This window comes from Lycium barbarum, chromosome 11 (genome assembly GCF_019175385.1).
Source record: "Lycium barbarum isolate Lr01 chromosome 11, ASM1917538v2, whole genome shotgun sequence".
Classification (NCBI taxonomy): domain Eukaryota; kingdom Viridiplantae; phylum Streptophyta; class Magnoliopsida; order Solanales; family Solanaceae; genus Lycium; species Lycium barbarum.
The window spans coordinates 5814500-5832397 of record NC_083347.1 but is presented as its reverse complement, the minus strand read 5'-3'; the positions used below and the strand labels follow the sequence as shown (position 1 = coordinate 5832397).

Below are 17898 nucleotides of genomic sequence, written 5' to 3'. Positions count from 1 at the left end.
CTTATTTTGTTATATTGTTCAAAAGTCTTGACCTAATGACTAAATTTGTTTGTGTTGTTCAATTGTTCACAAGTTTTATTGGACAGGCAAACTTTGGTAGTACTAGTATGTATTTTAATTTCATTTCACCTATCTTATTAAATTATTCACAAATCTTAACGGTTTGTGAAAACTTATCTGCGGTCAATTATTTAGATGAATTAAGGTATTGTAGGTCCTTAATTTAACAAATTTTGTAAAAGCTTTGTATCTGTGCTTAAAAATTAATTTTATATGTAGAATGATTTATCCAGAACCTAATAAATTACTTTTCTAAAATTCAAAATACATAATTCCAAATTCTAACTCCATCTCTAATTTTAATGCCGTCCTAATTCAGCAGCCAAACAATCAAAATTGCATGGAGAAGTTAACTATCAGTCCTCAAAAGGGCCGCTCGTAAAATTTTCTGTCAATCAGTTGATTGACAATAATAACTAGAGAATTTAAGTCATACACATGTAAGGAAATTTTATATTAGAACTTATTTTTACATGTTTTAAAGAGACTAACCTAAACGTCGAGATAGACTTCCTTCCCCATCTCCCTCCAGAAAGGTAAAAATTTATTCAAATCGGGTGTTTACACCAAACTAATGTATGAATAAAATGTGTTTGAATATATTCAACTAGCACTTAATCATGATTAATTAGTGTATTTATTCACTTCATATAATCACTTAACCACGGTAAATTGCATTAATTTGATATAAAAACACCTAATATGAATAAGTATTTACCCTTCAAAAGTCCAACCACCTTGCAATAAAGAAGTGTTAATGCAAAACGGACCCAGTAGATACAATCTATCAACACTTTAAACGTTAATTACTAGATGGAAAGTTCTGAGGTGATCCACTTCCCATATCATGTCGCATTTTCCACGGGATATGCACAATCCTATGGATATTTTCCACATTAAAATATTTAGCTTGTGACAGAGACAACAATTAAAAAAAAAAACATATCTAATGGAGGTTTGGAAATAGTGATAAATTGTCAGCCACAAACATTAAAAATTATGCAATTATGTATAATGGATTTCAATATATTTAAGTAAAATTGTGCAACTTTTTTGTTATAAAAAAAAAATACAATAACAACATACCCAGTATGATCTCAAAAGGAGGTCTAGGAGAATAGGATGTATCCAGATCTTATTCCTGTCTTTGTTGGGCAGAGAGATTGTTTTGGTGCAATAAAGTAAAAAATGAATGATCAAGAACGAATTCATCATTTTCATTTAACAATCATATTATCATATAATATTATGGACGCTAGTGGCTAAAGTTTGTACCTATGAATCAGGAAAATCATGTAAATTATATAATCAGAATCCACCATTTACTTAGAAGTGTTATTATCTGATATTATACATAAAAAAAAAAAATTGAAGTTTTTTAACCGTACGCGGTACAGGGCGCTCGTTTCTCAGATAATATTAAACAAAAAAAATCGAAATTTTTCAATCGTATAGTGCACTCATCTCATCATAGTATTTGTCTGCTTTGTGTATACTTGATGAAATTGCCTTCCCTGTTTCTTCACCATTGAGGCTGCTGTTAGTCAGGAAATCTCTATACCATTTTGCTGAAAGCTTGGGAACTCGATCTAAAGTAGCGCGATCGACATAGTATAGACCAAATTTCATCTCGTATCCTCTCGCCCACTCGAAATTATCCATCAGGCTCCAAATAAAATAACCGCGTACATCAGCACCATTCCTGTAAATGCCACACAAAGGCAACAAAGATTCAGTCGTTTCTTCATTTCACGGAAAAATTTGGGTTGGTTGGGTCATGACTCTGTTTATTACTTTTGCCGCATCTTTGACCCGTCCAAGTTTGACCCAACTTGGTCATTTGTCACCTCTAGACTAGAGGCTCTAGTTTCGCCCATAGCATGTCATTTCAGTACATGAGGAGGGGGCGGGAGTAGAATTACCTGATTGCCCTAGCCAATGCTGCAATATATGCTTTATGGAATTCAACACGCTTAGTATCATGTTGCAATTCATCTGCTTGTGCAGTAGTAGTATTTAGGGAAGAGTAGCCTGAAATGCACCTCATAAGTCAGCATTTCAACTAACAAAGAATACTGCCACAGTCGAGTCATAACTAAAATTACTAGGTAAATCCAGACAGGAGCGGATGTAGCCCTTCAGCTACGGGTTCATCTGAATCCATAGCTTTCGAAATGTCAAGAAATATCGATCATATCTGCACCCATAAAAAATTAGACTAAAGGATAACACATTCTCAAATTTAGGAATTTTCTTCCTTCTTATCAACATGACTGGTTTGGGTGGGTATTTTCCGAAAAATGTTTTCTACCAACCAACCGAACATGAGAACATAAGTAAAAAATGCACTTATTTTCCACTATCCAACCGACCATGAAAAAATAAGTAGAAATTCACTTATTTTCCAAGAACACATTTTCTAGGAAAACATTTTCCGTGAAAAAAAAAAAAATCGTCCATACCGAACACACTCTTAGTCATGTTGATACTTTGACTGGTTTGGGAATTCTTTTATTAGCCCGGATACCAGTTCTAACTCATCTCGTGATACTATGCACACATGAAGTATGAATATGAATCATAATTAATTGAATGCAAGGTAAATGAGGCTCAATTCTTCACCATTTTCAGTGACAAACATAGGTTTGTTATGATATCTCTTCTTCATATAGTCCACAACCTCCTCCATTCCTTTAGGGACGACAAAAAATCGAGGCATTCCTGTCTATGGGAAGTAGGAAAAGCATCTCATTAGGAGACAAAGCGAGGTCTTCAGTGTAGGGAAAGCAAAATTTAGGATTAAGAAACAATTAGGTACCGGTTCTCCAATAGAAACACCATCTTTCTCTCCTAGAGTAATGAGATACCCATGGATAGGGTGATCTCCACCCGCAGTACAACTAGAATCGGCGCAAACACAGCTAGAATAAATGCAATCCTTAGCATACAGAGTCCCATAGTGGTTTATCCCGATGAAGTCAATACTATTTTTGATAAGATTTCTTTCATCTGAGGTGAACCTCGGTAGTAAACTTCCAAGATATTTACGCATTTCCGGAGGGTAATCTCCAAGTACTAAAGGATCAAAAACCCTGAGATAAGACGTAATGGCACATCAAAATTTATAGTGCAAGTTCTAGTGATAGAAGAACTTCACATTTGCAGGCTTCAAGTACTAAGTTCTTTCCACAAAGTCTATGGACTCTTTGGTTTGATTATACACAGAGGAACCAAGAGAACAGACACGTACAATTTGCATGAAATGCTGATATTTTTGTGTTATTATTGCCCGATTACAGCAAAGAGTTTAATTTGAAAATGAAGCCTCCAATAGTGGAATCATCCAAGTAAACAAAATCAAAGCAAAACACAAACAGGGCAAGAAACACACTAAGTCACGTTAGGTGCTAGCAAGAGATAGTGGCAATTGATAGTTAATATGTTAAACTTGTTTAAAATTGCTTCTGTTACTACCACTTTACGACAGTAATAAGTAGTTTAGTTGCAGGAGGAGTCTTTGTTTAAATTTAAATTTAGTTAGATTGGTTTTATGAATTTTATTCTGCAAATTCTCTGCAGGTTTGAAGCTGGCAATTTAAAGCCCTCAATGTTTTAAAAAAAATAGAGACAATTCCAATCATTTTTAACCTTTTTTTGTGCTGCGCCATCTTTTAAACAACCAACAAAACTTCACCATCTGAGCCCTGAGGCAATATATGAATGATCTCCTGAGTTTTCTCAAAGATGTGGAAACTTGTGTGCTATAATGGAGAAAAACAACTCAACTACTAGATAATGTCTTATAAATCCTTGGTTATATTTCCAACATTTAAGGAGCAGTTAACGATATGATACTGTCAATGACATGAACGAGCCTGCTAAAGGCCAAGGTTTAAGCCAGTACGACTTACCAAGCAGTAGTAAATACCAAAGCCCTATTAGCAGCATCACGGTCAAAGTCATTATCCCTCAAAGGTTTATACATATATGCATTCGCAACAATACCTATCAATCCACCATGTTTAGGCTGCATATATTAGCATCAAATTTGGGTAAGCACATGTTACACTATTTGAGAGATTAGGTGAATGAACAGGTGAAAGCAAATACTTGCCTGAAAATGGTCGCGATATAGTTTTGCAGCCTTGGCATGTGACAATAACATGATGTGCATCACAATAAGAGGTTCAGTATCAGAATTTCCAGCTGAACAGTTGCCAAAAGGCTGGGAACAGTGAGCAGGCGGGTAATTTCCTCTCACATAGCCCATTTCTGCAAGTATGTCTGGCTCGTTGATTGTGGTCCAGTGCTTCACTCTATTGCCAAACCTCTCGAAACAAATTCGAGCAAAATGGGTAAATTCTTCCCTATAGGGAAAAGGGGGAAACAATTAAAAAGGACATCCTTGAGATCGCAGCTAATGTATAATGATAAATATTTATACAAAGAAACATACTGCATGATAGGATTAAGCCAGCCTCCATATCGTTCCTCGAGTTCTTGTGGATGGTCTTGGTGACTGACAGTCACAAATGGTGTTATTCCTGCAATTATAGGCCAAATTTCTGTAATCTTCGTACAATATCCAAGAATTCACTAAGTAAAAATAAATACTTACTATCTGCAAATATTATACCTTTGAGTAAGAGAGAATCAATGAGTTTGCTGTAGAACGTAACACCAGCAAAATTTACTTTACCAGACCTTCCTCCTATCATAATTCAAGACAACGGAGACTTAGAAGACATAAACAAAAATAAGCAATCCAATTAAGACAGCCATCAACGGAACAAAAAGATAACAGAAAGTACTAGGAAGGACTCTGCTCCATGAGATGGAGAATCGATAGGCATTCAAGCCGATAGAGTGCATTAACTTAACATCTTCCTGCAATAATCCATCGAATCAGAAAGTCAATCTAATTTCTTTTAAGAGAACTTTTGAATAACTTTGCTATTTATGGAAGGTTAAAAAAACAAACAAACAAGAAGTCAAAGTCTAGCGACTAAACCTGAAACCTATGGTAATGATCATCCGCTATATCTCCATTATCTCCATTCTTTATCCTTCCTAAAACCATTTAAAAGTGGAAAATCCTTGTCAGTGTGTGCATAACAAAACAATAGTAATAAATAAAATAGGCTTCAAAAAAGATATCTGAGAAATGGACTTTGGCTTAACTCAAACTCGGAAAACCAGCTCTAAATCCCCAAAATGTGACATATCTAACACCCCCCACACGCCCAGGACTAGACATTTCAAGAGTCAGCAATATAACACGGACGCCCAACATCAGAGTAAACCAAGAAACTGGGATGAACCTGGGGTGGGGCCCAACACGAGTAAACCAAGGAATTGGGCTGAACCTGGACTTTCATACTATGATAAAAAACGAACCTTTGGACTCTGATACTATGATAAAAAACGAACCTTTGGACTCTGATACTATGATAAAAAACGAACCTTTAGCCTAACTCAACTCAATAGCTAGTTCATAATATGAGGATTGTCCGAGACCATATAAAGAAACTCATTTTTAAATCCCCAACCGACATACCAATATAGCATCTAACAATATGGATATGGGTATTTACCTTTAGTATGACTAAAAACATCCCAATTACTCAACCCTTTGCCATCTTCAAGAAATGCTCCTTCAATCTGAAAAACAGGAATCAGATATAACATAAGAGATAAAAAATAAAAAATAAAAGACTATAATTTTGGTGAACAGTAACATATAAAAAGAGCAGAAAATACTTGATAAGCTGAAGTGGTAGCTCCAAAAAGAAACCCATCAGGGAATTGTGAACTCTTCACATTCTGTTGTTCCTCAAGAGAATTTACAGATACAAATAGGAGTAGACACAGAAGAAAGAAGCAGCTGAAATAGTTGCTTCTACTTTTCATTTCACTCAGAATAATTGTCAATCTTATTATTTTTGCAGACACCCACATCCACTAGCATTAACTATTTATGTGAATTGCTCCAAAAAAAAGCACCAACAATTTGAAGCTAGATGGAGTTTACTGAGTTTTCTCTACCAAAAATAGTACTATTACTTACAACAGGAGAGGAGACAATTGGATAATATTAATGAAGTACGTAACATCTACAGGGACCTAGGGTTGGCTTGATATGCTAGAAGAAACCGAATTTTTTTATAATGCGGTTTTGATATTATGGTATTCGGTATGCATTTTTTAAAAATTTGGTATTCCATATGGTGTTCGGTATTCATAAAGAAAATATCGAAATATCGAAGTATATACATGTACAATTCATATATCTTAGTATTATAATACTAACAAATATATAAACTAGTATTATTAGAAAATTAATTGTTTAAATGTTGAAACTTTAACTACTCTATCTTGATTTTTATGTTTTTTTGTGTAATTGATTTACGAAGGCGATTGCTTGTACTTTCTTTTGAATATTTTTACATGTGTAAGGTGTTTTATACATAATGATTGAGATATTTCTTAAGTAGAAGTCATAATTCTCCACGATATGAGTATATGTAAGTCGAAGTCGGATAAACTATGGTACCGATTTACTATATCGTAAAATTCCGAAACTGAACTTTAAAATACCGAATCATACTGAATTAATTTGGTACGGTAATGATATAGTATTTTTAGAAATCGAAATTACCGTGACCATAGGGTCCAACTCTTGATTATTACTCACTCAGTTTCATTTTATGCATCTTAATTTGATTGGACACAAAATTAAAAAATGTAAAAATTAATAAATTTTGCTATAAATTTAAATTAAAGGTGTGTACAGTATATTAAAATTATCATTTTAATCTCGTGGTCTTCAACTAATCATGTCATTTCTTTTGAAAAAAACATTTTGTAAGATGAGAATGTTGACAATTTAAAACTTACTGAATAAAAAAGGACATCATTTTTACATATTGTTATTAAATAGACCAATAAACTTAAATGAATGGAGTAATAAGTATCAGCCAGACTGATTGACGCAAATGTCCATCTGTTAGCTCCGTTTTAGATTTTGTTCCTATTTTCAAAAGTTGTGATAACATAACTTAGAGCCCGATTGGATTAATTTATAAGTTGCTGAAAATAATTTTTTTGAGTGTTTGGCTGGCCAACTTATAAGCCATTTGTACCTAAAATAAGCCTAAAAAAATAATTGAGTCTGTTTAGTTTATTTTATCTAAAGCAGCTTATAAGTTGTTTTTTTAAGCCCATCCAAACAGGCTCTTAGATCTATAGACCTTGATCTAAAAAGTCCATAAATTACCAAAAAAAAAAATTACTACTAAACAATGGTCCCAAAAAAGGACAACTGATATACACCTTGCTGGTGCATCTGATGCAAGCTGAAATCTTCATGGTTGGCAGAATTTCAAGATTAGATGCAAGGTGCATGGATTATACAAGGCTGCATGGAGTCATTTCAAGCACTTTTGAATTTAGTTATTTAGGTTCAAGTTTTAGTTTAAGTCTAGGTTCAATTCTTATTTCATCTTTGCAGTTTATTTGCCAATTGGCCAATTGTAAAGACTATTTGATTTGTTTTTGAGAAAAAATTATAAAGGCAGCCCTAGGCCCCAAAAGCCTAGTGAAATTTATTAAAAAAAAAAAAAAAAGGGAGAACTGGCCAACATTTGTGTATCAGCAACGAATGGTGCCTAAGCTGTAGTAATATTACGTGTTAATTAATTTTAAATAAGGAGTTGGTAAGTGAACGATCAATAAAATTATCATTTACTAATATCACAAGTCACATAAAACAGCAGGCCCAATCATTGGCATTTAAATTACTGTACTTTTAGGTAGTTATGTTTTTATATCTCACAAAAAATTTACTCTTTCCGTTCACTTTCACTTGTTCACTATACTTAAAATATATTTTATTTTTACCTGTCACTTTTAACATATTAAGAGAAAAACATAGAGTAATTTTTTCCATATTGTACCTTTAGCATTAACTAGGTAATTCACCCGCGCTTCGATCCTGAATGACCTCATTAAACTTATGAATAATTCTATCCTAATATCCGAATATTAAAAATAACAAAAAGGTAATTTTAAAAAAAAATTAGAAACATCGAAGACATTCCACCAAAAAAGTACAAGATTTGACACTATCACATATCTCAATAACCTCTTGATTGCAAAAGTCTTTCCACTTACATTTTTTCCAATTGTAACATCTGTTCCTTGATATATTGGCTCTCAATTTTGAGTGATCTTTCATGAAATAATCAAACATTGATTTCCATGAAAAGTATATAATATTCAATTTCATGACTCACCTATGTACTCTCTGTCTCAAATCTTCATGACGTAAGATTTCCTAAAATCATCACCATAAAGATCAAGGGTTATAGTTTAAATAAAAATTAAGTTAACAATACGCTTACTTGGAAATTGCTGAGCACAATTTTTTTCCAGTAAAGTTGACTCTTCAAATCATCGTTGGAATCTTAGTATTAATTCTCTAGCTAAAGAAGAAATGCAAAAAAAAAAAAAAAAAAAAAAAAAAAGGGAAGAGAAGACAATGTCAGGTTTCAAAAAAAGACAAATAAATTAAATTCACTAAACAAACGTGATGTATTCTTTCAATTTATTTTTTCAAAATCTTATTAACAAATTCAACAACGAAAAGTACAATTGAACAGTTAAAGTACTTAAACAGGTTAAATATTTAATGAAAACGAAAAACATTAGAAAGAAAGAGAAATGGATGTAGTTAAGATTTTCAATCTCAAGTGGAAGTATGTAACAATCAGATATCCAGCGTACCGATATCAAGGTTCCTCAATATGTGACAAAACCAAGAAAATAACCTTTCCTACCGCTTAACATATGCAACTGCATCTTGGTAATGTTGTATCTTATATCAAGATCCTCCAACATGTAACGAAGCCAAAATAATAGTTTTTCCTACCATTTAATAATCATCCATCAGTCTAGAAAAAAATATCAATCTAGATTTTTTTTTTATTATTCCAAATATAACGAAATCTCTCTTCTTCTATTGTCATGTAACCGCCCACAATGAACTGGTGCAATAATCTACCAACTTGTACAAGAGTATGCCCCTCTTAAGTCTTTTTTATATCCTGAAGTAGTAGACCTGTCTCATTGTCTCATGATAGTTCTGCCGATTACATCTGCCAAATGAATTCCAAGTCTGTATTGTCTTCGGCATACATGTGTACTATTAATCTTTTGAGAGTCCTCAATGGATTTCCTTCACATAAGTTAGGAAGGCAATTCGACCATTGTAAGCCCACACTTTAACTTCAACTATTTTGCACTTTAAATCTGATAGCACAATAAAAATCTCGAGGAAAAGCCAATTTGATCCATCCTAGTTAATGTTTTGAGTTGCAAGCCATTATAGCTTTTTGAACTTGCATAATGAATTGCCCAACTGACTATTTAACAATAGCAAAAACTTAAATTTAGTCTAAAGACTCCTCCAAATCTATATATATCTAAACACCATGTATACGTGGGTGTAAGTCAAATAGAAGAATAGATAGGTAACAACAATCATACTCATTTAAAAATAAATTAATATGTAAGCTGCAATTTGTACTTTCTCGGAAAACGTTGATGAAAAATGCATCACATAACTTTTCTGGACATAATAATACTAACATCACACGAATCTATATAATCAAAAAGAAAATAAGAAGTAGTAGGAAGTTGAACCACCATCATACACACTCATAGTTACACTTTGGCAAAATACAATAATGGTCAACTCTCACGGTGCTCAAACCATAAGCTGACATCAAGCAGAAATGAATGTATGGGAAAATTTGTGCATTACTCGGTGAGGTCTAAATCGCAGCATTCTGAGCCATTCTCTTTCTCAGCAAATAGATTTTGACACATTTTTCAATAAAATTATTGCATTCTAATGCTGTCAATTCAAGAACTTGGAATTAAAAAAATTCTTTCTCATATTAATTGACTAAGCAACTCAGTTTGTTGAATCTTGACTGCATTGGAGCACAGCACGAAGTTATAGGATCTCAAAAGCACTCGACTTTTGATATTCAAACTTAACTTGGCATGTGTAAAGTGTTTATTAAATATGGGTAGGGGGAAAAGCTAAAGTGGAAAATGGAGTTATATTTTAAACACTTGGGGAAAGTAAAGAGAAAATGCAAATTAAGATTTCTCGACATTCAACTTTCAAATGTTATTCTTATGAACTCTTGGGTACAGGCATTCCTATATAACTTAAGTGACACATTAAAAGTTTTTTCTATTCTTTGTTAACTGATTTATGTATCGGATTCTATTCACCTCCTTTAATTACATCAATGACTTGTAAACCTTATTATGACTGTCCCTCATTGATTGTCCCCGGATTCCATTATCAAGATATCCACGAGTGCTTGTACTAATTTCTTCAATAACCATTGTGTGAACCTCACGTTCTTGACGACATTGTTAACTCTTCTTTCCCACCCATCATAGAAAATATACGCTTTTATTTCAACCTTTTGCCAAGGACAAGAAATAGATATTTTCGAACAATACTATCATACAAACAGAGAATAGGAAAAGAGGAAAAGGCAGTTAGAAGGATAAAAGATATAAAAAAAAAACAGAAAAATATTTTCACAGCATTTCATATGGATGTAAATTCTTTAGAGCTACTGAGTTAACAATTGGACCATTGAAGATAAGCCTTCAGAGTGAAAACTTGCAGTAAAATTCCAAAGATACTATTAATACCCGCAATTATCCCTTAATAAATCTGCACATATTCATGTTCCAACAATGAAAGGTCTAAAAATGATATCCCGCAAAATTTAAAGATGATTTCAGAAACCGATGTTCCAACAATGAAAGGTCTAAAAAGTCTATCATGCAGAATAAAAAAGAGAATCCCAGAAAATGTTAAAGCGAGAATTTTTCCAACAATCAACGGTCTAAAAGTTTTATCCCGTAAAATATAAAGGGAATTCCAGAAAATGATAATGCTATACTCAAGATATGGGAGTGAGAGATCTAAATTTATTTTGAAGAAAGTAGTTTGAAAAAAATCTTCAAGAGAATAGTTGAGTGGTCGAGGAATCATTGCAACAAAAGGAAAATAAAGTGGTTTGTAATGAGATTTGCTTGCATTATACCTTCATAATGAAGATGATTCTGAGTAAGGTTATTCCAGTATGTTAAGCGTTGGCCGGCGATCAAAGTCATTAGAAAACCCTAAGGCAGATGACGATTAGGGAATACAAACGACGACGAATAGATAATACAGAGTGAATTTCTGTGCCGCCAATGAGGATTTTCAGGGAGTTGAATTTGCAGGCGGTAGCGATGTGTATCCGTTATTCTAATTTAGTTCAGTGGAGGAAGAATACACAGAGAGACACAGAAGGAGAAGCGAATTGAGTAGAGAAACTGAAATGGATGGAAGAATACCGTGAGAGAGGAAAGGAATGGAGTAGAATAGAAAGTTTTTGAAAAGGTTTGGGTTGCCGACCGAAGCGGCACTTCTGTGTGCGCAGACCGGTTTTTTTTTGCATAGGAAAATATCAAAAAATTGTAAAAAAGGATAAATACAAACCCTGCATTTCTATGATGCCACGTTAGCGGGCCTTTTTCATGCTTTTATATATATATAGATTACTTATTCCCTAAATTATTTTCAAAGACTTAATACTAAACATTAATTAATATGAAATTATGGTATAATACTCATATCAATTATTGTTTTTTAAAGAATGCTCAAAGTCAAACTGAACAAATAAAAGTGAAGTGAAGGAGTATTTTTCATGGGGTACACAATGGTGATCACATTTGAATATTTAATTGGTGAAAGAAATGGAGGAAACGTGTTAAACTTCGTATTGCAAAATGATAAACGCACCAGAGGAGTTTGACAATTTATATTAATTAAACTCAAAACTTTTAATCAACTTCAAAATATTTTTAGTGGGCTCTAACTATTGTATATACATTGTTTACTCAAATTTCAAAGAGAAAGCAAATGCACAAATACTCAAAAATTTGTGTTTTTCTCAATAATATAGAGCTGTCGTCTCATTAATAGTATACTTTTTGCAGGACTATTTATCTGATAAATGATCTGCTTGTGTATACTTGAATAAAATTGCCTTCCCTATTTCTTCACCATTGATGCTGCTGTTAGTCAAGAAATCTCTATACCATTTAGCTGAAAGCTTGGGAACTCTACCTAAAGTAGAGCGATCAACGTAGTATAGACCAAATTTCAACTCGTATCCACTCGTCCACTCAAAATTATCCATCAGGCTCCAAATGAAATAACCGCGTACATCAGCGCCATTCCTGTAAGTGCCATACAAAGGCAACAAAGTTCAGTCATTTCTTCATTTTGCGGCAAATTTTGGGCTGGTTAGGTCATGACTCAGTTTATTATTTTTCCACATCTCGACCCGTCCAAGTTTGACCCAACCTGTTTATTTGCCCCTTCTAGTTTTGTCCATAGCATGTAGTTTTAGTACATGAGGATGGGATGGGGGTACACTTACCTGATTGCCCGAGCCAATGATGCAAGATATGATTTATGGAATTCGACTCGCTTAGTATCATGCTGTAACTCTTCTGCCTGTGCAGTGGTAGGATTCAGGGAAGAGTAGCCTGGAATGCACATTATAAGTTAGCTTTTCAACAAATTATGAATACTGCCACAATCACTCATAAGTCATCACTAAAATTACTAAGTAAATCCAGAGGAAGTAAGTCCCAAAAAAATAAAAATTAACTCAAACACGGTACGTTCTCAAAATAAGGAATTTATCTTTCCTTTTTAGCCATATTGATACTTTGACTGGTTCAGGAATTCCATTTTTAGATACCACACCAGTACTAACTCATATCGTGATACTATGCACACCTGAAGTACGCAAATGAATCATACGTAATTACTATATTGTAAGGTAAATGAGGTTCGACTATTCACCATTTTCAGTGAGAAACATAGGTTTGTTATGATATCTCTTCTTCATATAGTCCACAATCTCCTCCATTCCTTTAGGAACAACAAAAAACCGAGACATTCCTGTCTACGGAAAACAAGAAAAACATATTACAAGGAGAGAAAGCGAAGGCTCGGGTCAGGAGAAAGCATAATTTAGGATTAAGAAGCAATTTTGTACCGGTTCTCCAATTGAAACGCCATCTTTCTCTCCAAGAGTAATGAGATATCCATGAATAGGGTGATCTCCACCCGCAATACAACTAGAATTGGAGCAAACACAACTAGAATAAATGCAATCCTTAGCATACAGAGTCCCGTAGTGGTTTATTCCCATGAAATCAATACTATCTTTGATAAGTTTTCGTTCATCGGAGGTGAACCTCGGTAGTGCACTTCCAAGATATTTACGCATTTCTGGAGGGTAATATCCATATACCAAAGGATCAAAAACCCTGACATAAGAAGTCAATGGCATATCAATAATTTTAATGCAAGTTCTAGTAATAGAAAAACTTCACACTCGCAAGCTTCAAGTAGTAAGTCCTTTTACAAAGCCTATGGACTCTTCGGTTTGACTATAAGCAGAGGGACAAGGAACGGACAAGTAAAATTTCAATGAAAAGTTGACAAGTCTTTAAGACTTACCAAGCAGCGGTAAATGCAATAGCCCTGTTAGCAGCGTCATGGTCAAAGTCATTATTCCTCAAAGGTTTATACATAAATGAATGCACAACAATTCCTATCAATCCACCATATTTAGGCTGCATATAGTAGCATTAAATTTGTGTAATTAGCACATGTGACACTATTTGAGAAGTTAGGTGAATAGGTGAAAGCAGATACTTGCCTGGAAATGCTCACGATACATTTTTGCAGCCTTGGCATGTGCCAATAACATGTTATGCATGGCAACAAGAGGTTCGGTATCAGAATTTCCAGCTGAACAGTTGCCAAAAGGCCGGGAACAGTGAGCAGGTGGGTAAACTCCTCTTACATAGGCCATTTCTGCAAACATATTTGGCTCGTTGATCGTGGTCCAATACTTCACTCTATCGCCAAAATTCTCGAAACAAATTCGAGCAAAATAGAAAAATTCTTCCCTGTAGAGAAAAAGGGGAAACAATTAAAACGGGCATCCTTAAGATTGCCACCTAATGTAACATAAAGATTTACATTAAAGAAACATACTGCATGAGAGGATTAAGCCAGCCCCCATATCTTTCCTCAAGTTCTTGTGGATGGTCATGGTGATTGAGAGTCACAAATGGTGTTATTCCTGCAATTTAATAGGCCAAATTTCTGTAATCTACGTACAAACATCCAAGAAATTACTAAGTAAAATATTTACTATATGCAAATATTACACCTTTGTGTAAGAGAGAATCAATGAGTTTGTTGTAGAATGTAACACCAGCAAAATTTACTTTACCAAACCTTCCTCCTATCACAATTCAAGACATCAGAGACTAATAAGACGTAAACGAATTAAGTAATCCGATTAAGACAGTAATGATGGGAACAAAATACGCCTAAAAAGATAATAGAAAGTACTAGGAAGGACTCTGCTCCATGAGATGGAGAAGCGATACGCATTCAAGCCGGTAGAGTGCATTAACTGAACATCTTCCTGCAATAATTTATAAAATCAGAAAACAAATCTAATTTTTTTCAATAAAACTTTGGAATAACCTTCCTTTTTTGGCAAGATAAGGCAAAACAAAAAGAAGAAAAAAAAGTCAAAATCTAGAGCTACAACCTGAAATTGATGGTAATGATCATCCGCTATATCTCCATTATCTCCATTCTTTATCCTTCCTAAAACCATTTACAATCAGAAAATCTTTCTCAGTGTGTGTGCATAGCTTAATTCAACCCCGAAATGAGATGTGGCATCTAACGACCCGCACACCCAGTACTAGACATCTGGAGAGTCAAAAATATAACATGGGCATCCAACATCGAGTAAACCAAGAAATTTTTTAGGAAACCTGGGCTAGGGACCTAACATCGAGTAAACCAAGAAATTGAACAAAATTGAACTCTAATACCATGATAAGAAACAAACCTTTGGCGTAACTCAACTCACTAGAACTAGTAGGCGTTTGGACATGCGGTTTGAAACCATGAGATGAAACCAGCGTTTGGACATACATTTCATCTCATGGTTTCAAACCCCAAATCATCCAAAAAGGCATGATTTGGGGTTTCAAACCATGATTTCAAAAAATTTAAATATAAAACTTGACGCATAAGTGGGTAAACATTTTTAAAAATCACTCCCACCAACCATTTACCAACCTTTATTTATGTCTACCATGTGGAAGGATTATATTAAAGAGTAGTTACATTACTATTCATGTTAAATTTTCGTTTTTATTAAACTAAAGTTTGATCAATTGATGTTGTATTTTTTAGAAAGGTCTTTTAGTAGCGTATTAATTTTGTTATGAATTATGACTTGCTCATTTGATAAGATTGTATAAGAATTGGAATGTTTTGATAGTTTCACAACTTGTGAGTTTTTATGTCTATAAGAAAAAATACAACTTAAGATATCCAAATTACATGTCCAAATATGATTTCAAACCATGCTTTCAAACGGCTCCCCAATATGAGTATTGTCCGAGAGACCGAGACCATATACCAATTTTTAAAACTCCAACAGACATAGCATGTAATAATATGAAAATGGGTATTTACCTTTAGTATGACTAAAAACATCCCAATTGCTCAACCCTTTGCCATCTTCAAGAATTGCCCCTTCAATCTGAAAAATAGGAATCAGATATACTTGATAATTTGAAGTGATAGCTCCAAAAAGAAGATAATTTGATGACAAAGCGGCATATTAAAAATAGCAAGAAAATACTTGATAAGCTGAAGTGGTAGCTCCAAAAAGAAAGCCATCTGGGAATTGTGATCTCTTCACATTCAGTTCTTCCTCAAAAGAATTTACAGACACAAATAGCAATAAACAAAGAAGAAAGAAGCAGCTAAAATAGTTATTGCTGCTCTTCATTTCATTCAGAATATTATCAATCTAACTATTTTTGGAGAGACCCAAATCTACTAGCGTATATTTCCTTTTTTTTTTTTTTAGTGCGTATCAAATGAATCACCTCTTTTCTAATTCGGAAACAAATTCACTTTATGAAATTATTTACGGCCATATAAATATTTAAAATTTATTTTGAATCACAAATTTTAAAAGTCTTCATTTTTTCTTAAATGTCATACTCAATTAAATGGTTCACATAACGGATAGAGTACTATTTTTGTGAATTGATCCAAAAAGAACACCAAAAAATAGACATCTTTTACCAGAGGAGCCAATTGGAGAATATTGAATTTTTAAGGTACGTGACATCTACTGGGGCCACAGGATCCAGCTCTTGATTATTACTCGCCTATCTAATTTTATGTGTTTGACTGGAGCTAAAGTTAGAAAATATAAAAAGAAAAAATAAATCTAAGTAGGTGTTTGAACGTAAATTGAATGATGCTTGGAAAAAAAAATAGTAGTATTTAAAGATATTTAAAAGTTAAGGTTGTGTTTGAATAGTATTTCACTTGAAATATATTGTAGTTATGTGAGTGAATTCCGAAAAAGTCATTTTCTTTTGTTCAAATTATAAAAGGCCAAGAAATTTTATTTTCTTATTTTTTTATTTTTTTTTTGTGTAATTCTTTTTCATGTTTAGAGTGAAAAATTGACACAATGTATAATTGAAAGGGTTTTTGAACAAATAAAATTATGTCAAAGAGGGCTCATAGTTAAATTAAAGGTGTTATACTCAAATGATTCACGTCACTTCTATTACAAAAAATATTTTGAAATTATTATAAATAAAGATAAATGCATTATTGTTTAAACATATTATTTTATATTTTATAAAATAGAACAATAAAGTAATAAGTGGTTGGGTCCAAAGGCAGGTATAGCAACTAATGGCGTGTAGCTGTATTATATTTATTACTTACTATAAAATATGGAGTAGGTGAGTGAGCCATCAATAAAATAATTTCATTTACTAATATCACAAATCATATAAACAGCCGGTCCAATCATTGGCATTAAATCACCGTAGTTTTAGGTAGTATTATTGTGTTTTTATTTCTTACTGAAAAGATATTTTCATGGATACACAATGGTGATCACGTTTTGATATTTTATTTTGGTGAAACAAATATAGGAAACGTGTCAAATACGGAAATTTTATTTAACTAAGTGTGAAATCATATATAATCGCCAGTTCCTTCTGGACTATAGAAGCCGGACCACAAGTAAAGACCTCTACTGTTCTAAGAAAATAAACTGCATCTTATACATGCTAAGAGCCCATTTGGATTAGTATAAGCTGTTTTCAGCTTTTTTGAGTGTTTGGCTAGCCAGCTTATAAGCAATTTTGTGCTTAAAATAAGCCTAAAAAATAATTGGGCCCGTTTGGCTTAGCTTATCTAAAACAGCTTATAAGCTGAAAACAACTTATAAGCCCAAAAAAATAAGTTGGGCTACCCTAATTTTCTTTTCTTTTTGTTGGCTTATAAGTTGTTTTCAGCTTATAAAGCAGCTTATAAGCTGCTTTTTTTAAGCCCATCCAAACAGGCTCTAAGCTGTTCTTTAAACAGGAAAGCTATTTAGAGCCCGTTTGGATTGGCTTACAGCTTAAAGCTGTTTGCAGCTTATAAGCTGAAAAAAATAAGTTGGGGTAGTCCAACTTATTTTTTTTGGCTTATAAGCTGTTTTCAGCTTATAAGCTGCTTTAGATAAACTAAGTCAAATGGGTCCAATTATTTTTTTGAGCTTATTTTAAGCATAAAATGACTTTAAGCTGGCCAGCCAAACACTCAAAAAAGCTGAAAAC

The 17898-nt window shown here is 33.4% G+C and overlaps 2 protein-coding genes across 2 annotated transcripts; both read right to left on the bottom strand.

Moving 5' to 3' along the window:
• Positions 1–1328: 1328 nt before the first annotated feature.
• LOC132616564 (beta-glucosidase 18-like) lies at positions 1329–6217 on the bottom strand. Its single transcript, XM_060331063.1, has 12 exons — positions 5821–6217; positions 5655–5721; positions 5072–5130; positions 4872–4947; positions 4697–4771; positions 4517–4604; positions 4175–4427; positions 3972–4087; positions 2879–3152; positions 2683–2785; positions 1983–2091; positions 1329–1762 (listed from the first exon to the last, which is right to left on the bottom strand). The coding sequence occupies exons 1-12, from the start codon at positions 6016–6018 to the stop codon at positions 1504–1506; spliced, it is 1677 nt and encodes a 558-aa protein (XP_060187046.1). The 5' UTR covers positions 6019–6217; the 3' UTR covers positions 1329–1503.
• Positions 6218–11945: 5728 nt separating this feature from the next.
• On the bottom strand, positions 11946–16380 carry LOC132618272 (beta-glucosidase 18-like). Its single transcript, XM_060333336.1, has 12 exons — positions 15903–16380; positions 15734–15800; positions 14790–14848; positions 14585–14660; positions 14400–14474; positions 14222–14309; positions 13881–14133; positions 13679–13794; positions 13212–13485; positions 13016–13118; positions 12585–12693; positions 11946–12381 (listed from the first exon to the last, which is right to left on the bottom strand). The coding sequence occupies exons 1-12, from the start codon at positions 16050–16052 to the stop codon at positions 12141–12143; spliced, it is 1611 nt and encodes a 536-aa protein (XP_060189319.1). The 5' UTR covers positions 16053–16380; the 3' UTR covers positions 11946–12140.
• Between the last annotated feature and the right edge of the window lie 1518 nt (positions 16381–17898).